The sequence below is a fragment of the Labrus mixtus genome, chromosome 1 (assembly GCF_963584025.1).
Source record: "Labrus mixtus chromosome 1, fLabMix1.1, whole genome shotgun sequence".
Lineage (NCBI taxonomy): Eukaryota > Metazoa > Chordata > Actinopteri > Labriformes > Labridae > Labrus > Labrus mixtus.
This window is the reverse complement of record NC_083612.1, coordinates 32,138,348-32,159,501: the sequence shown is the minus strand read 5'-3', so window position 1 is coordinate 32,159,501 and position 21,154 is coordinate 32,138,348. Positions and strand designations below refer to the sequence as shown.

The following is a 21,154-nucleotide window of genomic DNA, read 5'->3' as shown; positions in this document are numbered from 1 at the left end:
TTTGGATGGAGAAAAAAAAATGTCCGATATCAATATATATACGGCGGACATCTTTCTTCGATCTATCTTCAATCTTTTTTTATTGTTTTTTTTTTTTTTTTTAAAGTGGGCTTTTTGTGCCTTTAATTGAGAGATAGAACAGTGGATAGAGTCGGAAATCAGGGAGAGAGAGAGAGAGAGTGGGGAATGACATGCGGGAAAGGAGCCACAGGCGGGATTCGAACCTGAGCCGCCCACTTGGAAGACGATAGCCTCCATACATGGGGTGCGCACACTTAACCACTGGGCCACCAGCGCCCCTATCATCAATCTTTAAGGATGGTTAGATAGATGGATGGGTATAAATCTCCACACACATTTATTGCCGTGATCCCTCAAATGCTGTTATAAACAACTTGTCAAAACGATTTATAATGAAGACTTTTTTTTTTGCATGTGTGTGGGTGCATTTACCTGTGAAAGGTACTCAGAGAGGCCAATAAGATTTACTCCCTGTCTCCAATATCTCTTATATTACCTCCTGTGTGGGATCAGCCTGTTGCTAACTAAATCATTCAACTCTTACAGGAGTAAATGACTCCAATAAGACAGAAAGTAGTAAAACAAAACAACATGGTGTTTGAAGTTGTCCCATGTCTTCTAGAGCTAAAACCAGAGCGTAGCTTGACCTGTGATGCAGGTATCTGTTCCATATCCTGCACACCAGCAAATCCATGATTACTGGAGAGGTGTGTGCATATCTCTACGTGTTTATGTGCGGAAAGGAGTTGAAGTGAGCTTCTGAGAGGCTTTCAACATTTCCTTGCAGTACAGATATCCTCAGCCACACCATCCATGCCCCCCTCTCCATGCCCCCTTCTTTCTGAGAAAAGCTCAGAGTGATCTCATCTTGGAGTACTAATGGATTACACTGCGGCCTCTCTCTGGCTCTGCCGGGGCTTCTGATGAATGAAGGTTTCTGTGATTCACAGAGCCAGAGTGCCAGAGGAATGCTGCCTTATCATCGAGTGATGAATGAATGTGAGGAGTGGTTTTTCCGAACCATTGGGTCTCGATGTTCGGGTCAGTGAAAAGACTGTTCTGCATCTCTGATCCCTTTTGATGGAATGAGTCCTGATTCAAATATGTCTGCGATAAGAACATCACGTTGGCTCATTTATGTCGTCAAAGTTGGAACTGATTTGTGCAACTGTTGCCCTCATTTGAAGTTGTTCGAATAACCCTAAATGCCAAACAAATCCAGAGGCATCCCACGCTTGTTTTTAAAAGGGGTCATTTATTTGGCATCACCTCGTTCCCCTGCTACAGGAGAGGGAGGGCTTTTGTTTTTTAATAGACTCCGTCTGATCAGCAGCAGCTATCTGTCACGTTATAGTTCCTCCGAGTTGATAACAAGTTGAACCTGTTTTCCATCTGTCAGCAGCGGGGTCCACCAGGTTCATGCAAGCAAAAAAAACCCATTAAAGCTAAAGCTGTGATCAGAGGAGAAGGTTAACCTGGTTTTCTACAGCAGCCTCTGTTTACTGTTTGAGGGGTTCAATTAGCGTTAGCACGAATGAAGCAGGGCTGTACCTCCAGAGTGATTAATCATCAGAGGGTTTTGTAGCTTTACAATCGAAGGAGGCGTGGGGCCCCCCATGGGGCACAGGCTACCTGTAAATCCTCACTCCTTCCAGTGTGTGCTCACAGCACCATCTGCCTAATCCTGACTCCCCCTCAATGAAACTATGCTTAAGATTAAGTCAAGGTTAATTGATGACAATGTGAACTTTCTCAAGCGACAAAGCTGCATCTAGTGTGATTGAGTTATTATCATGTACTAAAAATCTGATGGAGGTTACTTTTCTAACCTTGCCTGAACTATAGACGGTGGGAGTTTTGTGTTGTTTGCTATCTTGAACCACACCTTAGAGCCTGCTTTACTGCATTGTTAAACTGTTAATGCGTCAGTAGACTATTAGTGGAAATGTGTGTGTGTGTTTCTTATTGGCCTTGTGTACTGTACATAAAATCATCAGTAATTCCTCTATGCACTTCACCTTTCTTTGTAGAAGTTCTTCTGCTGCTTGTGTTGCATTTGTTTCTCAGTCATTGTCTGAATAAGTCTGAGAAATAAGTACATTTTGCACCAATTTTTCCACACGTATAAGTTTTAAACTTTATAATAGAATATTTCACATTATTAAAAATGCCAACCAAATCTAGTGTGGATAAACAAGTCTTTGCATTGTCACAACATTAAAAACACAAACACTGATACTCATAACTCTTGTGATATTGGCCCAGTCAACTGGTCGAGCTCAAATGCTGAGCAATAGAAAACTGAACCGTTTGTTTTTCTGTCTGTCTTCCAGGGAAACATCCAACATCCCCCTCATTGCTTTGGGCCTCAAGGAGACTAAAGAAGTTGATTTCTCCTCTTTCTTCAAGGTACAGAAGCAACACTCACAGTATTATCCAAAGTAATCTCTTAATGAAATGAATAAAACCTTTGTTCTTAAAAGTAGATACAGCTTCAATAGTTAAGGAACAGAACTGTGTTCCTTAACTAATCGAGATAAACTGTTTGATCACTATTTCAGTGAAGGTAATCTCATTATAAAACAAATTAGACATCAGGTTTGACTGATTGACATCTTGCTGTGATCCAATAAGGTCAGTTCTTGTTTAATTGTTGCTGACATGACCTCCTAAATATCATCATCATCAAACCAAACAGCCTTTTCTTTATATAAAGTGGGATAGTCCCAAGCAGATGATTCATAGACTTTATGGATAAGACAAATACAAAATGTTTATAAAGATGAACAAAACAACAGAAATATACGTATAAAGAGAAACAAATAGTGCTCATTCACAGCAGCACGTCTGACCCACATTAGAAGTTTTCAATGACTTTGCAGTTGCAGTAAAATGTCCGTCTCCAATGATGGAGTATTTAGTTCACATCTACTGCTCTGCACACCTGTTTGTTGTTCATTCATTCAAAGAGAATCCATCACCTGCCAGTTAAAAACGATTTGTCTCATTTAGCAAACTGGGTCATAATAGAGACTGTGAGTGTCAACGTGCAGCTCAGTTTTAATGTGGGAGCATCGTAAATGTCCTGATGGCACATTTACAGTGTGCTGCATCCTCTTCTGGTTTGCTGGCAAGTAATGTGAGAGGTGGAGAGGTGCTCTACTTTTTAACTGTAAGCACACCTTAGTTTTAATGATGTGGTGTCTCCTGTCTGTCGCTGGATGACAGCTCTCACCTGCCTGCTTGGCATTACACAGTTCAAAATGATGTGCAAAGGTGACCTAGTTAAGTCACGTTTTTAACGTCCAGAGAACTGTGCAACAACCATTCAGAATAAAGTATTGTATGATGAGCTGCGTTTGTTTCTATCAGGACTTCATCTTGGAGCACTACAGTGAAGACGGGAACAGTTATGAAGACGAGATTGCTGACCTGATGGACCTGCGACAGGTAGTGAAGACTCACAGTCTGATGTTGTATTTGAAGAGTTTATGATAAGAGCCTTTTTTTTTATAAGTTTTGTATAAATCATTTACCAACTAACACACAAAAGGGGAATTCACATATTATACTCACTCCATTTAGTATATGTTCCCTCTGTGAGACCTCTGTGGTAGCTTTGCATGATTTACAAATCAAAAAACTCCTTATCTATCTCACACTGTAGTCTGTGAAAACCCTCCATTTCAGCTAGACAACAGTAAGAGTGTTACTACAATACAAGACTGTATCTGACCTCTCTTCTTTCATGTCCCAGGCTTGCAGAACACCGAGTCGAAACGAGACTGGAGTGGAACTGCTGGCAAAATACTTCAGCCATCTTCCTCTGATGGAGAGCCGATTCTTCTCACCCTCCCGCCAGACGGGCATCTTCTTCACCTGGTACACACTGATAACTAACTACCGTTACTCATTAGCACCAAAGACAAAATTTATGAAGGAGACTTCATACATTTTTTTATGAGAAACTATTGTAAAGTGAGATTACAGCACCGCTTAATGCAATTAAGTCAATAATGCAGCAGAGCCATAACCCCTCACCACTGATGTGATTACGATCTTTTTGACCCTTACCTTTTAAAAAGTAAATGGTGACAGCCTCGTCCTCTTCCCTCTAGGTATGACTCCTTTACAGGAGTGCCTGTATGTCAACAGAACTTGTCTCTGGAGAAGGCCAGCATCCTCTTCAACATGGCCGCCCTTTACTCACAGATTGGCACCCGAAGTGACCGCCAGACGATCGTCGGCTTGGAGGAGGCCATCTCATCATTTCAGAAAGCTGCAGGTGGGAAGAGATAGGAGTCACTTATGGCTTTAATTAGATAATACCTCTTTTAAATTACACTACGTTATACATTTAAAAATTAAATTCATGTTTTATTTGTGTCTTACAACCTGGTTTATCTGTGATCCAATACATTTGTTTTCAGGTTTTCAAATGATAAATAATGGGAGTCTTACTAAGTCTGCTATGACAGAAAGGGATCACAAATAGCACGTGTAGATAGAGAGAGAGAGAGAAAAAGACAAACATGATTATTGAGAATATAAAGTAAAGTCATCACCTTTCCCTAAGGGTGATGTTATGTAAAGCAGGTAATACGTAAATTAGTCTCTCAATATTGAGCAAAGGGGTGTGGTGTTTGCCTTATACACCTATTCTAATAATGTAAAACATTAGAAAAAGCATACTGGTGCAAAAGAAGAACGTGCCAGCCTCCACACTGTGATTTCTGCTTCACCACAGAGAATGATGCAGTGAATGTTTTTTCTCTGGTTTCTTGTCATGTGGCGGAGCTCCAGAGGATCAGCCGTCATATGAACTGGTTTCTCTCCCCTCTGAGGTTTCAGAAAGCTCAGACAGGATTGATTGAATTATGACTTGTTAGTATGAGGAAGATAGCAGCGTAATTACAGTTTTGAACAGGTCTTGGCTTGAGTTCAGTTGCTTTTAAAGGCTATAATTTAGACTTGTACAAAGTCAAATAATGATGCAGTTATGAGGAACATTGTCACCAGTTTAAAGAGCTGGTAATACACTCAGCTGTGAGGAGCGAGCTAGTTTCAGAAGGGCTGCTGCAGTGCCTTTGAGCCTGAAACACATGGAGGTTTAACGAATGGGAGGAGACAGTCAACAATGGCAGAACCTTAGAGGAAGACCAGCGAGGCAGTTCTCTGTTATTAAGTTGTCTGCAAGACTCTGCTGCCAAGTTTTTAATCTGTAAAATAAGAGGGAGGCGTTCTCAGCTGGAATGCAGATGTCTTATATCCCCCATCGAACATGAAAATGTAATTTAAAGAGGTTTGTGTTTTGGCTCAGTTTGAAAGAAGCACACAGGCATTGATGTTAAGTTTTTCTCCCGTGCTGGATTCTGAAGCGATGGCAAGAGGCCTGAGGAAAGGAAGAAGACTTTTGAAATAGGGAGTACTAGCACCCTTAGGGGTAGTTTGGAGAACTTCAGAGGCTACAGGCAATCCTTTGGGCTGCGTTGGATGAAAGATATACATAATTTCTAAAATAATTATTGCACTATATATTCTATAAAAATGGTAAACCGATGTCTGGTAAACACCCTTTAATATTTAATCTCCACGTTTTCAATGCAATCGACAAGTGCTGCAGAAAATTGGTCAGAAAAAAAAGACATGGGATTAATGGTTTAAATGAAGCAAGCACCAAAGCTAACATTTGTGAAAAAAATGTTATCACAAAGGAATAACAGTGCCTTTAAAATATTATCAGTGTCAGGAAGATAATGTTTAGATTTCTGGTTGAAATGCAGAAATTAGCCAACAGCTGGAAGAAGCCCGTCGCCCTCATGGAGTGTTTACTAAGTTACAAGGTTTTGTTTGTTAATTCTGATACTGATGATCAAATACTGCATTGTACATTTTAATTCAGATTAAGGTCCCTTTAATTTACGAGGAAGCTTTGATGTAAGGTTTCTGTGCTGATTACATGAAAAGGCCTCACGGTGAAAAAGAAACCCCACACTTCACTGTACACAGGGAATTAAAAGTATGCCTACTAATCTGATTGTCAAGGTTATATAGAAGCCTTGTGGAAAGTGTTTCATCACAAAACTTCCAAACCAATCTGAATGATTAATTACTGTAGATTATTATTGTTTCCTTGGAGTCAATTGTTTGTTTTTTTTACTTTCCTCCTAGGGACCCTGAACCACCTGAAGGAGACATTCACCCACACTCCCAGCTACGACATGAGTCCAGCCATGCTCAGTATGTTGATCCGCATGATGCTCGCTCAGGCTCAGGAGTGTCTGTTTGAGAAAATGGCTCTGCCCGGGATCAGAAACCAGTTCTCCTCCCTCATGAAAATGGCTCAGGAGGCAGCAAAGGTAAACAGCTGCAGCGGCACACACAGTCCATAGAGGCTCTTACGTGAACTTCTGTGAGTGATTTGAAACCCACATCATTGCTTGTAATGACCTGTCAGTAACTCTGCCCTACTCTACTTCCTGCAGGTCTCAGAGCTCTACGATCAAGTCCACCAGTCCATGATCCAGACGCCAATCAAAGACAATGTGCCGTTTTTCTGGTCCACCATGTCACAAGTGAAAACCAACCACTACCGCTCCATGGCACACTACTTTGTGGCCTCAGCGCTCCTGGACCACCACTGTAAGAACATTTTTAATAAAATAACTACCAATGAACGAATTCAAGGCAGAACACCAACTCCTTACCAAAAACAATAATGTACTAATCTTTACATAAATGATTGATTAACTTCCCTTATATGGTGCTTTTCAGTTCTTTAAATACTATAAACATGATCTGACAAACTTAAAGTGCTTAACACTACACGTCAACATTCATCCTTTCACATTCATACACAAATTAGGTGTCATGAACAAGCATACAAAACATGTTTCTGCTTAAGTGATGCAGAACTGTTGAACTGCTGGACTCTTGAGTTTTGCATTCATTTGCATGTAACATGTCTGTCACAGGCACACTGGTGCTCTTGATGCCAAATGAAAACACACACGTCATTCACAGGCATACTGAATTTTCTTTTAAATACATCCAACTTTTCCTGAGAAATGTTTGGTTAACAGGTGGAGTTGTATGTCAATTCTATTCTCTCTTGTTATAATCAACCGTTGTCTGACAGTTATGGGATGTTTGTTAGAAAACTTTGGCTGCGTGATTTGAAACAGACTATAAAAACAGATCCTGCTCTCAGAGTTTTGTACGGTCCACTGGGTTAGTCATGTCCAAAGGCTGGACCCATCTACAGTCAGCCACAGAGCTCTTACATAACGGCTATTTAAAGACACGGACGCACACACACACAGACACAGACACACAGACACACACACACACACACACACACACACACACGCACACACACAACTACTGTACCATGGTAAAGATCGACTAAGTTTCCTGTTGAAGATGGAGAAAAAGGGAGTGGAGAAAAAAAGGTTTTTGCAGTTAGTGGAAATGATTGCAGACTTCCTTAGGTTGGATTGGAGTTATGTAGCCATCATACGTCATCCACATGAGTCAGGGACTTCATCCCCCAGTCCTGCTTTTACCATCACAGATCTTAATGGTTTTCAACAGTTATCTACTTTACAAAACTAATTCATTTTTTAAAATCTAAGTATTTTACTAGCTCAAAAGATTTAAATGATGTGGATTAAAATTGTGCAATTTCTATTTGGAGTATTTTCTCCTTCCCTTTTCCCCACAACACTTAAATGAAAGGGGGATCAAACTGAAAAGCGAATTAAAACAGCATTTTTAATAAGCTTTACTGTGGATTTTTCCAGGTTTTTTTTTTACCCATGCTATGAAGGCAACAAGTTTCAACAGAGGCACAACGGAGCGATGCGGCTTCGAGTTTGGCAGCTCATTAACAGATTCCTGTGTGAGGGAGGAGAATTAGAGCAATTAACCACAGAGCTGTAAAGAGAGGACCCAGGCCAGAAACAGGCCAGAATAAAGAGAGCTGTTGTCAACAAATTAACCACAAACATGGCAAATAACGCTCTGAACTGTCCAAAGCACGCTGGTCAAGGGAAGCCAAGTTCTGATGATCTTTTACCTTCCCTTTTTTTTTGTTACAATCCAACCAATCATGGCATCACGTCATACATTCCAGGAATGACAGCCATTTTTTCATCCAAACCCTGAGAGTGGACATGCTAAATTGTTTTAGTAAAACATTTATTAAGACTCAAAAGTCTTTTTCCATATGTGCAACGATGTAGAGATACAGAAAGATTCTGAATTGAAACAAACCATGATGATACTTGGTGCATATCTCACTCGCTATACTGGTACTAACCCCAAAATGTCAACGGGAAGCTGGAGTTCTATTTTCTGTTGATATTGATTACACTTAACGTTGATCTTCTTGCTCTGTGTGTCCTCAGTGGGTCCCAGTGATGATGAGGACCAGCAGGAGAAGACTTTATCCCAGGTGTATGATCGTCTTCCTGAGGGACGCTCCCCTCTGGACATCCTGAAAAACGAAGAGGAACGTAAACGCATCGGTAAGAGTGAGCGCAAAGGCTGAAAGCAACAGAAGATTGAACACCAAAATAACACAAGACCCATCTCTAAATTTAAATCTCTGTCTCTCTCCTCTTCTTCTTCTCTCCTGTTCCTCTTTGTGCTTGCCTCCTTGATTTTTTTTCCACCCTTCCCTCAGGTAAAGCACACATCCGCCGGGCCATCCTGGGTCACGAGGAGGCCCTGAGGATCTACAGTTTGTGCCATCACCTGAACAAGATGGACATCCTGCAGGAAATTTTAAAAGCCAGCCTCGGGCGCTCGCTCCAAAAGTTTGAGGAAAATGAAAATGAAGAAGAGTTCACTGACTACACGGAGGCCCCGGACATCATCTGTGAGTCTCAAATGATTTAATGTCCTGTTCACCAGAAGAGAAGATAGCATGCAGTACTTTGGGCTTTTACATATGAAAGTGCTTTACAAATAAAGTCGAGTTGAGATTTGAACAGTTAAGTTAAGTTCATTGGTATTTCCACTAAGCGTCACTGAGGTGATTCATTTGGTGGTTGACATGGAAATGAACAAGTCTCCTTAGTGTCACCACAACAAACAGTCACCACACACAGCGGGGGCCAACATGCTACTATTTGAGGTTTGTCTCTCTGGGTACGGTTCATTTTAAAAGGCAGCTGAGTTGTGCACTGCACCTGCTGCAGTCACGTGATACGTGACATTCATTCCAGGTACAAATGATGTAATGTTTACACTGCTAACTCCCCGCCCAGCTCCCTGCAGTGCAACAGTTGAAGTGCGGTTTGTGACAGTAAACACTTTTTTTTTTTCTCCTTCTTTCCGACCAGCTAAAACAGAGCACAAAGCAGAGATGGAGGTTCCTGCTGCCACAAAGGTGAAAGTCACAGACTTCTTCCAGCGGCTGGTATGTGGGGTTACTAATATTTTTCCACTCACATTGTTCTTTATCTGTACATGGTTGGTTTATTCATGAAATAGCTCTGGACTTGTGTTTAAGACATCTTTTAACAACAGAGTGTTTTCTATTTTTGAATACAACCAACCAAGGATGAGTCTCCTGGAAGCTTTGGTACATTTGAGCAGCAGCCGATCCAAACCTCTATTATATTTCCAAAGCCTCCTGGACTTTCATCCACAACAACAAATGTAAAAACTAACACTAACCATGGGCAGCGGTGTTCTGATCCCGGGTTGGTTATAATGGTGATGGCTGGTGGAGTAGGCATCCTCTTATTTTTTTTATTGTGTTAATCAAACCTTTATGTATCCTGCAAGTCCTCAAAGATTCAAACATTTCCACGGGAGACCTGATCAAAACATCAGGCCAGTTAAACTTTCAAATAAAAATGAAACAGAGGACTCAGACATAAAGGAGATGAATCTCATTCACATGTAAATTCAAAGGCCACAATTTAGTTTTGCCTGCTGCAAAAAAAGGTTTGATAAGGTCGTATCACTCTGTGGACTGTATGATAAGTTAAGTGGCATGGTACTTATATAGCATGGCCTTGAAAAGTAAAATATAAAAAAGGTTGTCGACATAAATGGACAGCCTAACAAATTCATAAATGTTTACAGTGTGTGGTAGCTAGAGATCCATTTAGGGTGATGTGCTACAAAAAATCTAAAAGGAGGCGTGTGCATGAATAAAGACAACAAAACCAAAGCCTGAAGACTTTAGAAAGTCGCCTTCTCAAATATTTTTCCAGCCTTAAAATGTTATAACTGAAATTGGAACGGTCCACATCCTCTGGCAGAACCATGTACTCGTCTGTATTTAACTTCATTTTATGTTGCAAAGTTTACAATCACTATTATAGTTGGAATTTAATGTGAGACCAAATCTCACAAGCAAACAGTTGACAAGAGGTGTTAGGCATCTCTGTGACTTTGACTGGCTCAAGCTGTAAGAATAATAAAAAAAAGAAAAATAATAATACTTATTTGTATAAGACTTTTCTATGCAGGTAACAAAGTGCTTTCCAACAGACAATAAAAGCAAAGGAAATATAAAAGCAACAGAATGTAAACACAAACAGGCAGTAAAACAAACAGACTATAAAAGCAGACTAATAGAATAAAAGATTACAAAATAGACAGAATAAAAGCTTTTCTATTAAAGAATGTCTTTTATAGAAAAGTAAAACGAGGGTGTGACTCTGCGTGTCTGATCTCCTCTGGCAGGCTGTTCCAAAGTCTGGGGGGCTCTGACAGCAAAAGCCCTGCCCCCCTCTAGTTTTCAGCCTGGACTTTGGAACAGCCAGCAGATCACTGCCAGAGGATCTCAGCCTGCGTCCTGGTTCATCAGGGGGTTAAAAGCTCAGAAAAGAAGGAAGGGGGCAGCCCATGTTGTGCCTTTAAAAGTAATGAAAATAATCTTAAAATCAGTTCTAAAATCATCAGGAAGCCAGTGAAGGGATGCTAAAATTAGAACGATATGGGCACATCAGTTTGTTCTTGTTAAGAGCCGGGCTGCTGCCATTTGGATTCAAATCCCACCTACCTATATTTGACTGTTTCAGTGAAAAGACACAAACCCTGCTTCATCCCTTTATACATTCACTAAGGAGATGACTGTCAGGATGTTTTGGTAGAGAGTCCCACATAAAGACAGGATCATTTCAAAAACTGAAGTTTAAAAGCCCAGGCTACTAACTGGAGTATTATTGTTGTAAGATTTGAAGATACATTTAAGGGGTAACATGTTGTACTAAGTATTAATTTAAGTTATTTTAGTCATAAAAACATGTGTGCATTAATACAATATTTTTTTAGATAATTTACTATATTTGTGAGTATTTCACAAACGAGTACATTCTTGACTTCACTTTTAGCTTCAGTGATTCAGGATGATTAAAACAGATTTTAACTTTCTTAATTCCACTCAATCAATCGGTCTGCAGCTTTGATATTCCACATTTATGATAATCACTGTTACTTAAACCTTACTGTTAGTCATTACTCTGATATTTATTTCTTTGTACTTGAACTTCTTTTACTGTGCTTCTGCATCTGCTGCATATTAATTGACGCTGGGATGAATGAAGAATTAAGTAATAATCAAACATTTGAGTAACTGTAAGCCAAAGTGATATTTGTGTCATGACTGTCCAGATGTTTAGATACTGTATATCAACAATCCAACATTTTTAAAGACACAAGTATCATTGTTAGCGTGTTGACAATGTTTTCCTATATGAATCACTTTGTTTACTTCAATGAGTGCTAAGTGCCTTTCATAAAGATGTGTGACTGGCCTTAAAGTCTAAAAGACAAGAAACATTTACTTGGTAACCCAGAGGAACAAGTTAAAGAGAGATTGGTGACTTGAATTTGCTCTCGGGCCTCACGACTGTCTTAGAGCCCTTATATATTTAGACTTTGTTTACAAGAAGTCACAAGGCTTTTTGTTTCTAATTTAAAATGTGAAACTTTGAATGTACCAGAGAATTTTGCCCTCTTGACTGATGAAATCCAGCAGCCACATTGATCCTTACAATGCTTCCTCTCAGGGTCCTCTGTCAGTCTTCTCAGCCAAGCAGCGGTGGACGGCCCCACGGACAATAAGACTCCGCCCAGAGGACAGAGACCTGGGCTTCACCCTGAAAGGAGAATCACCTGTCCAGGTGGTTTCGTTGGACCCCCTCTGCCCAGCTGCTGTGAGTTAAAGCATATCACTCCAAATGATCTTCACCTTTCATTCGAGTTTGGTTTGAAAATAGATCTAAAGAAACTTGAAAAGATCCTGAAATACATAGTTCATGACAGCAAACATCATCATTTAGACTAATAATAAAAATAGCTTTTTTTGCATTACGATAAAAGTTAACTCATTTTATTAACGCATGCTCCACCTGATTCATCTGCAATTTCATATGAATGGCAAGCCAGTTTGTCCATTATTATGAGGCTCTTAAAAAATGTACAAACTATGTTTTTTTTTAGCAATGAAACATACTTAACGGACCGTTCTCTGTGCTTTTTTTGGTCACACCAAAGTTCATAGTTTTCTCTGTAGTCTATCACTGCCAAAGGATTTCCATGCAGGGAGAATTAACACAGGACAAACAGAGAACTGAAATTAGAGGCATGCCTGCTCTCTGATTATAACATTTCAAAGTGCAAATTAAAGTAATTCTCAGAAAGCCTTTGCAGGATTCAGTCACAAAGAATGTCTGGAACCCCCCCCCCCACCCCCCACCCCCCCCTCTGCAGCCACTCTGGCTACTAATTTAATTAAGAATCAGAGAGTATTTAGTCCATGCAATCCTTTTAAGTCTGACAGCTCATTAAGTGGTGCTGACAAAGAGCAGGCTCTTATTAGGCTCCGCAGGCTATAGAGAGAAAAAGATTAGTGGAATTACACAAGTCAAACTGGGCCAAACTCTTTCTAACTTTGAATTCTGAGTCCAACAGGACTCATTCTCCATTGTTGTCGACCTCTGGTCAACTTATCAGACAGAAATAGCTGAGCTCATGTTGATCAGACAGACTTCCCATAGCTATGAAAATCGTGCTTTGGCACACGCACACACGCACCCACACACACACACATTTGACAATGTTCGTGTTTGGGATCAACCTCAGTGTTTTCTCTGCTGATCCTGGCTCTCTCCAGGATGTAGAAGGAAAGTAGGTGAACCTGACCCGGCCTCCGTTTAAACAAATGTTCAGCTGTAAATATTTGTCCAGTCTGCTGCAGTATGAGGACATCTCATCCCAGTGCCCTCCTTCTTAACCCTTGTTCCTTCTTCTGTCATTTTTTTTCTCAGGCTGACAGTCTGAAAGAGGGTGACTACATCATCGCTGTGGGTGACACAGACTGTAAATGGATGGGTGTGGGTGAGGTGATGCGTCTGCTGAAGGACGTGACCGAGGAAGGGATTGACATGCAGGTTGTCAGCATTATGGAAAACAACGCCCAAATGGTACGCCATGCTCTCTTTACTTCCTTATTGACAAACAGTGATAGCTCAAATAGTCTTGGAGTCTAGAAATTTGACCTGTTAAGTAATCTGATTCAGGTTTTTCCTGCTTTTTCTTCTTTCAACCATCATGTCCATGATAACTAACTATGACTAAATATAAGGGCATAAATCATATAAAGTTAAGGACATGTAAACAGGTTGACTAAAGAGTCAAGGACAGGTCATATTTTTATTTTATTTTATTTTATTTTAATTTATCGTACATACTTTATTAATCCTTGTGGGAAATTCTGGTTTATCTGGAATCTGACTTCGGTCCTTTGCTGCATGACATCCAAAACTCTCTCTCCTCCCAGCATTTCCTGTCTCTCTTCAGTAGTCCTATCCAATAAAGGCAAAAATGCCTCCTGCCCCTAAAAAGGTTTTTACAAAAATGTCTTCATTAAGTCTTTACTTTTTGACCTCAAAAAGTCACTTTTTGACTTTTTGACCTCAGACATTAATGCGGCTTTTTCAGTGTCCAAACACCTTTTTAAATAAACACTTCCTGCCTCTTTCCACTAACTGTCACTGTCCGTCTCTCTGCAGCCTACCAAGAGTGCCACTTTCTGTGGGAATCTGCCTAAGACCTACTCCATGATCTGCCTGGCCCACGATGACGACGAGAAGAAGTCTCGCAAAGTATCGAAGAAGTTGTCCTTCATCAGCTGGGGTCTGAAGAACAAGCTGAAGAGCGCCAGCACCCTGAGCCTCCCCACAGCCGATAACTCCGGAGCTCTTCCCTGGAACAAACCCTGCCCTACCTTCCCCAGCTCCAGCTCCTACAACAATGACAGCGCCCTCTACTGAGCTTGCTGCAGACTGAACACTGTCTACGCAGATCAAGCCTTGTATGGCTGTGTACTGTACTGTGCTGTTCCCATACTGGACCTGTTCTTGCGATGGTACAGCACCGGTGCCCAACAGTAGTGTATAGCTGTTAAGTCCCCAGTGTAATGATAACACTGCAAACAGCGACCTCGGAAAGTGGCAGTGCCAAATACTGTTTATATGCAGGTGCCTTTGTTGGTAGATGGGCGCCTTCACAGCACAGTTCAGTGAACGAGATTGTACACCAAAAAATAACCATAACAAAAATGTACCATTCCAGTATGCCTTCAACAATAGACTGTATAAAAGAAGTAGACGTGACTCACCCATTGGTTTAGAATCCACCTTCGAGGCCGCAAATTTCACATTGTGACTGTCACTGTCTGACTGTCACTTGTTATTTTTCAGACTAGAGATGACCATGTTCTGACAACAGGCTTTGTCAAGTCTTAATCCTTGGTGACAGGTCTCTGTGGTAGCTACTTGTCAATCACAGCAAGCAACATCCAGAAGCAAACCCTACTTTACTGTAAATTATACTCTAGATTAGTCAATCATTTCCAAATTGATGTCATGCTGTTTTAAAATGAGATTTGAAACTAGTGATTTGCACTTCAACTGCATAGGAAAATGTAAATTCAGGTAAATCATTTTGCACTTCATTTAGCAACTAAAGGAGTCTTCCCCTGCTGGCCATTATTAAAAAAAGAAGATGCAGGTTTAAGTCATTTCAGCATTGGCTTCACTTTTCAAATCCAAGAGGCTATCTCCACTTCTTCTATACAGTCTATGTGCACAGCACAGTACAGCTGCACTGTTGGAAAAACACACCAGTTATCATTCAAGTCTGTAAATACTCAGCACAGGCAAGTCAAGCTGTCTTCTTAGTGCGTTTCCTTTAAGAAATGCTCCAGACAAATTGAGGGACAAAAACAAAGTTGAACAAACACACCCAGCGACGGGGGTATTACTCAACAGCAAGGGGGTAATTTAACTGTGGCTTAAGCAGTCCTTTGTTAGCTCCATTGTGTACTGATGTAACTGTGCACTGTGCAGTTCTGTTATCTGTGTCTGTTTCATACTTTTAATGTAAAGGATTCTGTCATGATCTATGGATAATGTTTTTTTCTAAACAGATATGTAGATGATATGAACCTTGTTGCAGTATGTTACACAATGATTGAGGGATATCCAACTGGGTTGTATAGTTGTTTGTCTGGGGAGTGTTTAAATAAGCTGCTAAAAAATCATACATATACCATAGTTATGTATAAATGTCACTTTCTATTTGTGAGACAGCCTTTTAGGATTATGATTGATTGAATGTCATGGCTGGGAAACAGTGGAAATGGAAACATTGGTATTTTCGGTTTGCTTGTTGCACCGGTTGTGCCTCTCAGACCAAAATGCCTCCATGTCCCTGATATGCGCGGTTGTATCATCTACCATCCTGACTCATGTTACTCTGTTCTGTCGCTCTTTCCCTCTGTCACAGTTTGTGCATTTGTAAGAAGAGAACATGCTGTGTCTCTCTGTTAATGTGAATCTAAATGTAGTTAAAGGTTGTTTCGTCTCCAGAAGGGAAGAATGTGGACAGACCAGCGATAGCCGGGCACCCAACAGTGACTTTGATCAAAGTCCACAGTCAGGTTTTGTCTGCATCATAGTCAAATCCCACATTTAACTGACACTTTTCCGTGTTGGACTATCTCTTTATCTACAAAGTAGATTCCTATACACATTTGATAATCAAATTATTTATGATATTAAAAAAACTACACACAAAAAATATAAATATGTACTTGTATGTAATTGTAGGATTATTTTTTTTGTGAATGGTCAAGTTGTGAATATTTGCACGTTGGATTTCTTGGTTGGTTTCTTGGAGGAATGTATTTTACTAGCCTTGCTTAATCCTTTGGTGAATTTATAATCTGGTACATGTTGTCTTTGTAAAGATATTTTGAGATGTAAAAACTGAGAAGATGTAACACTCTTTATTGTCTCTGTTTACCTATGATAGTGTCTTAAGTGCCATGTATGCTAAATCATGAAGGAAAATATCACGTGCGTAATTAATATTAATAAGTGCTAACTAAATGTGCTAACAGTGGCGTGTGTACAAACACAGATTAAGCTGAAACAGATCTTTCTAAGCATTTTACAGTGCTTAGTGATCCTGAATGCCTTGATGTATATGCAGAGGGTTATGGTACCTTTTCTTCAATAGGTTTTAAGTTTCCTTTGCTTGTTTCTGTGTACTTTTTGCTACATAGCAACTGTGGTATGAATGCATTGTGTCTTGTGCATAAAAGCAAGTATCAATAAAAGAAGGGGTCAAAACACTATTCCTATATTTGTGCTTCTGTGTTGCTCCAAAATTTAAACAAGCAAGTTGGGAATGACTGGATTAAAGTTTTACCACAGCATCCAGTGAGTCAGCAATTTTTAAGTCAGTACTCATGTTTTGATTTTTAAACTGTGAGTCTGCTCTTGGATCCCATGACATCCTAATCCGCCATCATGAAAGCAGAGGAGAAATATCATGTGATTGAGTTTAATCCATCAGGCCTTTCTTCACCTACATCAGTCATAGCCTGTGTGAAATAAGTGGCTATAGTCTGAGTGTGATTTTCATTTGTGGAGGGACATTTTATCTCAGTTAAACCTGACTCTAGCATCCTGTACTTCTGAAGAAAAGAAAATCCTCCTGAAGGTCAAAGTAAAATAAGATAATCCTTTATTTATCCCACAATGGCGAAATTTACATTGTTACAGCAGAAAAGAGCAAAGATTGCAAACAAAAAGTGAACACAGCACAATTTAAAAAAAGAAAAATTAAGAATGTACAAAAAATTAGATTTAAAAAAATTGATTTAAAAAAATAAAATAATAAAATAATAAAAATCCCCTGTATTTGGGTTATTGTTTGACAGTTAATGGATATTTCTTCTTACACTGAAATGTACAGCTGATATAAAGACAAACGGTGGACTATACAGCAACGTAAATGTTATTAAGAAAAAGAAAGAGTAGGCGACTCATCATGAAATGGTACGACGTCGCCCCCTGGTGGCCTAGCCGCCCTGTTTGTAAGCACGTCGTTGCTAGGGGAACTATACCAGCCGCTGATTGGCTTCTCGACTCACTTTAGCCAATCAGCGCTGATTTTGTAGCGTAGTGTCTTCTTACGGTGAAGCGTCTGTGTGGATCTGTGGATACGAGGAATCGGCTAGCAAACAGCCTGTTGAATACAGTTCTCCCCGAGATATCACGTTATTGAATTAAAATCGGCAGAAAATGACCAACTCGCATTTGTAATGTTATTCGAAAGAAGGAATTTTCCGTAAACAGGTCAAACTGTCGACCTGTCGTGAAACAATATCTTCACCTAACGAGTAGCTTCACAACATGCTGAAATTCAACTTCAGGAGGGATAAAGACCAGGAGTTTGTAAGTTTCACTTATTTATTTAATGAAATGAAAGATCTCCAAGCTAACTTAGCCGCCAAATGCTTTCTTTCTTTCTTTCCCTCAGCTGATATTTACGTAGTTTTCATGAGTCCAGCTTCGCTTGAGCAACAGAGAGTTGAGCTGACTTAACGTGTGAACATCTTGTTGTTTTAAACCATCTCACTCATTTATCTCTGCTGTAAGTCATCAGTTGTGTTTTCAGCTGAAGACGTGACAGACTGTGTCTAGTCTACATAACATGGTGATTCACAAAAGCCACCACTGTCTAAATTCTTTGTTTTTATTATTATTACTTAAAACAATAATAGCAATTGTTACAATTAGATATGTTACTTGTGAATAGACACTGGATTTGTGTGTTCTTTATCAATCATTACTTTGTATACGTACTATTATTGTAATTATTGTTACTACAATTATTGATGCTGTTGTTAATAGCATTATTCTTAGTATAGTTGTAATATATTTATATTATAACTATATAGAATTGCCTAATTGATATAGGGGTATATTAGAAGTACACTTGATAAATCTATTTAAGTATATACATCTAGATTTTCTCTGGTTATTCATGTATTATTATTATTATTTATTTCTATGTTTTTGTGTCTGTTTGAAACACACTACATAATGTTCATGTTGACAGTGGATTTTCTTGTAAAGTTGATGTTTTCCTAATAAACAAATCTTTAAAAAAAATAAAATAAAAAAAAGCGATCACTGCTGTTAAAGATGATTGTTTGAAACATCCAGTGCTTGGTGGTTCTCGTTGATGAAATGGTCATGATGTGTGTCTGTATTCTTTTTTGCCTACCCTATCCTTTCCCTGTAGAGTGCATGCAGTAACCTCTTAGGTGTCCCTCCTGGTTGGTTGTCAAACAGCTATATCATGTACAGTTTTGAGCCTCCCTCAACCTAATAGGTCCGGCATTGTGTCTGTTCGTTTTTTTGTTCCTATGTGATTTTAATCTTCTCCCTAACCTCCCTCTGGATGTGTAATGTAGAGACATATAGCTCCTGGTTTGATCCCTGCTGCCTCCATTGCTCCCAAACCTGCTGTTCCCCGTACTCCTCCTCCTCGCAGCCCGAGCCCCTCACCTGAGAGACCCAGGTACCTATCCCTCTCCATCACATGCATCTTCCAACAGTCTTCCACAATTTCCCACTTTGTAATGATCACTGGGTTTTGTTTTCTGGGTTTATGGGAATTGACCCAGGTAACTCTGTTTGGTTAGAAACGCATCATCACTTGTGTGAACTTCTGATTTAATTGAGAGGTAACATGGTCACCTTTTCCACTTCATCCCCACAATGCAGTTTTTGTTAGGTGTATATTTTGGGGCAGCTGATGGACAATGTTCTCTATGTGTTTCTCCAGTAACATCTTATTGCTAGTTCATAAAAATTGGCTAACATTGGCTCAAGTTAATTCCTGTTAATTTCCCAAAAATAGTTTTCACCAACTATTGCTGTCCCACAGATTATAGACCATCAGTTCAATTTTATCATCACTGATCCTAATCATGTCAACTTTGACCCTTTCCTGGTGTCTAATTCAGCATGACTTTCTTGTTCTTATACGTATGTCAGTGTTTATCCTCATATGAAATATGTCTCTCTGTCTACAGGTCAGCCTTAGCAGCGGCCATCTTGTCTTCCTCACTTACTGGACAGACATGGGCCTTACCTCCTATCAGACCGAGATCTTTCTCTGAGAGTGACCAATCAGAGTCCTTCATATCTGAACCAAACATCAGCACAGCACTTTACACCAGGTAAACTCCTTCTGGCAAATACACCGACAAGCATTATGAGAAGAACTGTGACAGTTCTTACTACTCAAATATGACAAATCTTTTGTTATTTCTGTGGTCGCCAATTTTTCAAAGAATCTCAGAACCATCTTTAATGTCCTCATTAACACCTGCACTTTTGTAATATGACATTTCAAAAAATGTCTGCTGTGAAGAATGCATATTGCAGAATGTTAAGTTGGTTGTACTACTCCATGATTAGTGAAGAAGAAACTTTTCTCCACTGATTGTCACTTTCTTCTTAACATCCCTAGAGACAGATGGTCAGAAGATTTGGCCAGCCGGCCACGCTTGTCCTCCCCTGAGCACTCGGAAGAGGAGTTGAAAGACAAGGAAGATGAGGTGGATGATGAAGAGGACAGAGAAGAGCATGTTTACCAAACTTTGGGCCGACAGGAGAACTGCTCAGTCACAGAACCTGTCTATGCCGTGTCACTGAAACCTAAGGTGAGATGCTCCGGGATTTACAGAACCAGGATAATTCATCTCATTGTTATTTTTAACACGCACACAAAATGAAAAATTGACATACATCCAACCTATTTGCAGGTGTGTACACTTCAATGACATACTCTGACTCTTATAATGTAGTCAGTTAAATCTGTTCTTTGTCTGCTAACACAAGTCAGAATATCTGCTATGAATAGAAAATGGCTGTTTTGACTGAGTGTTACTATTCCCTCTCAATTTCTTATCATATTTGTTACAGTTTTTAAAAGCGCTAAAGCATATATACCAGTCTGATCCACTGGGAGGCATAGTTGTTCTTAGAATACAGAGTTACCTTGCAGTGTTGAAGTTAGTGTTTCTGAATAACTCTTCATATTTCATCTATGACATTACAGGTTTTTTTTTACGTTTGGAAGGTCATTGTCATTGTTTGCTGACAATACACCCCTTTCAACCTAATAGTATCTCTTTTTCAGAGTATTTGCATCTGATGCTCTTGTTATACAGGTGGTGTCATTTTGCTCCATTTAAACTCTCTTAGTTCTGTTAAAAACTGACCTGAAAAAGGGTAGTCACTGACATAAAAAACATTTTTGAAATGTTAACTCTCACACACATTGTATTTTTCACATTATTGTACTTTTGGTTAATAACCTTTAACTGTCCGAATGGGCTCATTTGAACTCTCATTAGTCTTTTCAGGCTGTCATAAAGTCCAGCTGCCACCTATTACTTTCATAAGCTGAAAACACTGAAGAAAAACACAAGAGAACATGAATTTTCATGTCCCTGAACATAATCTAAATGTTGAAAATGAAAGAGAATGATGTACCTTCATGCAATTATCAGCCGCCTTTTTATGGTACACTCAGCTCGAGGTTTTAGGTATACCTAGCTTAAACTTACAGGTGTTTCTGTTATTTTGTCAACCATATTTATCAATCAAAATAAGCACCGTGACAAATTCACAACACGGTGTCATTCAGTGTAGTTTAACAACATCTTGACTGTGGCCTCAAAACATCCATACAGTTGATTTAACACCTCCTAAGGATGGATGTACATTATGAATTGGAA

General features: G+C 39.6%; 2 protein-coding genes across 4 annotated transcripts in view; both read left to right on the top strand.

The window, feature by feature from the left end:
- rhpn2 (rhophilin, Rho GTPase binding protein 2) overlaps window positions 1-16,687 on the top strand; it is a 33,901-nt gene extending 17,214 nt beyond the window's left edge. Inside the window, exons 4-15 of one of the 2 annotated variants that reach the window (XM_061042392.1) lie at window positions 2,355-2,430; window positions 3,394-3,471; window positions 3,779-3,903; window positions 4,140-4,306; window positions 6,193-6,380; window positions 6,507-6,663; window positions 8,430-8,549; window positions 8,708-8,902; window positions 9,369-9,415; window positions 12,054-12,200; window positions 13,314-13,469; window positions 14,058-16,687. In XM_061042392.1, coding sequence (XP_060898375.1) covers window positions 2,355-2,430; window positions 3,394-3,471; window positions 3,779-3,903; window positions 4,140-4,306; window positions 6,193-6,380; window positions 6,507-6,663; window positions 8,430-8,549; window positions 8,708-8,902; window positions 9,369-9,415; window positions 12,054-12,200; window positions 13,314-13,469; window positions 14,058-14,318 — 1,717 coding nt within the window. In that variant the 3' untranslated portion in view covers window positions 14,319-16,687. Of the gene's footprint in view, window positions 1-2,354; window positions 2,431-3,393; window positions 3,472-3,778; window positions 3,904-4,139; window positions 4,307-6,192; window positions 6,381-6,506; window positions 6,664-8,429; window positions 8,550-8,707; window positions 8,903-9,368; window positions 9,446-12,053; window positions 12,201-13,313; window positions 13,470-14,057 lie in introns of both variants that reach the window. The other variant, XM_061042383.1, reaches the window with a different exon arrangement.
- Window positions 16,688-17,558: 871 nt separating this feature from the next.
- The window catches only part of cep89 (centrosomal protein 89), a 55,932-nt gene continuing 52,336 nt past the window's right edge, over window positions 17,559-21,154 (top strand). For both annotated transcript variants that reach the window (XM_061042326.1, XM_061042333.1), the window contains exons 1-4: window positions 17,559-17,792; window positions 18,818-18,924; window positions 19,442-19,588; window positions 19,882-20,074. In XM_061042326.1, coding sequence (XP_060898309.1) covers window positions 17,751-17,792; window positions 18,818-18,924; window positions 19,442-19,588; window positions 19,882-20,074 — 489 coding nt within the window. In that variant the 5' untranslated portion in view covers window positions 17,559-17,750. The remainder of the gene's footprint in view (window positions 17,793-18,817; window positions 18,925-19,441; window positions 19,589-19,881; window positions 20,075-21,154) is intronic.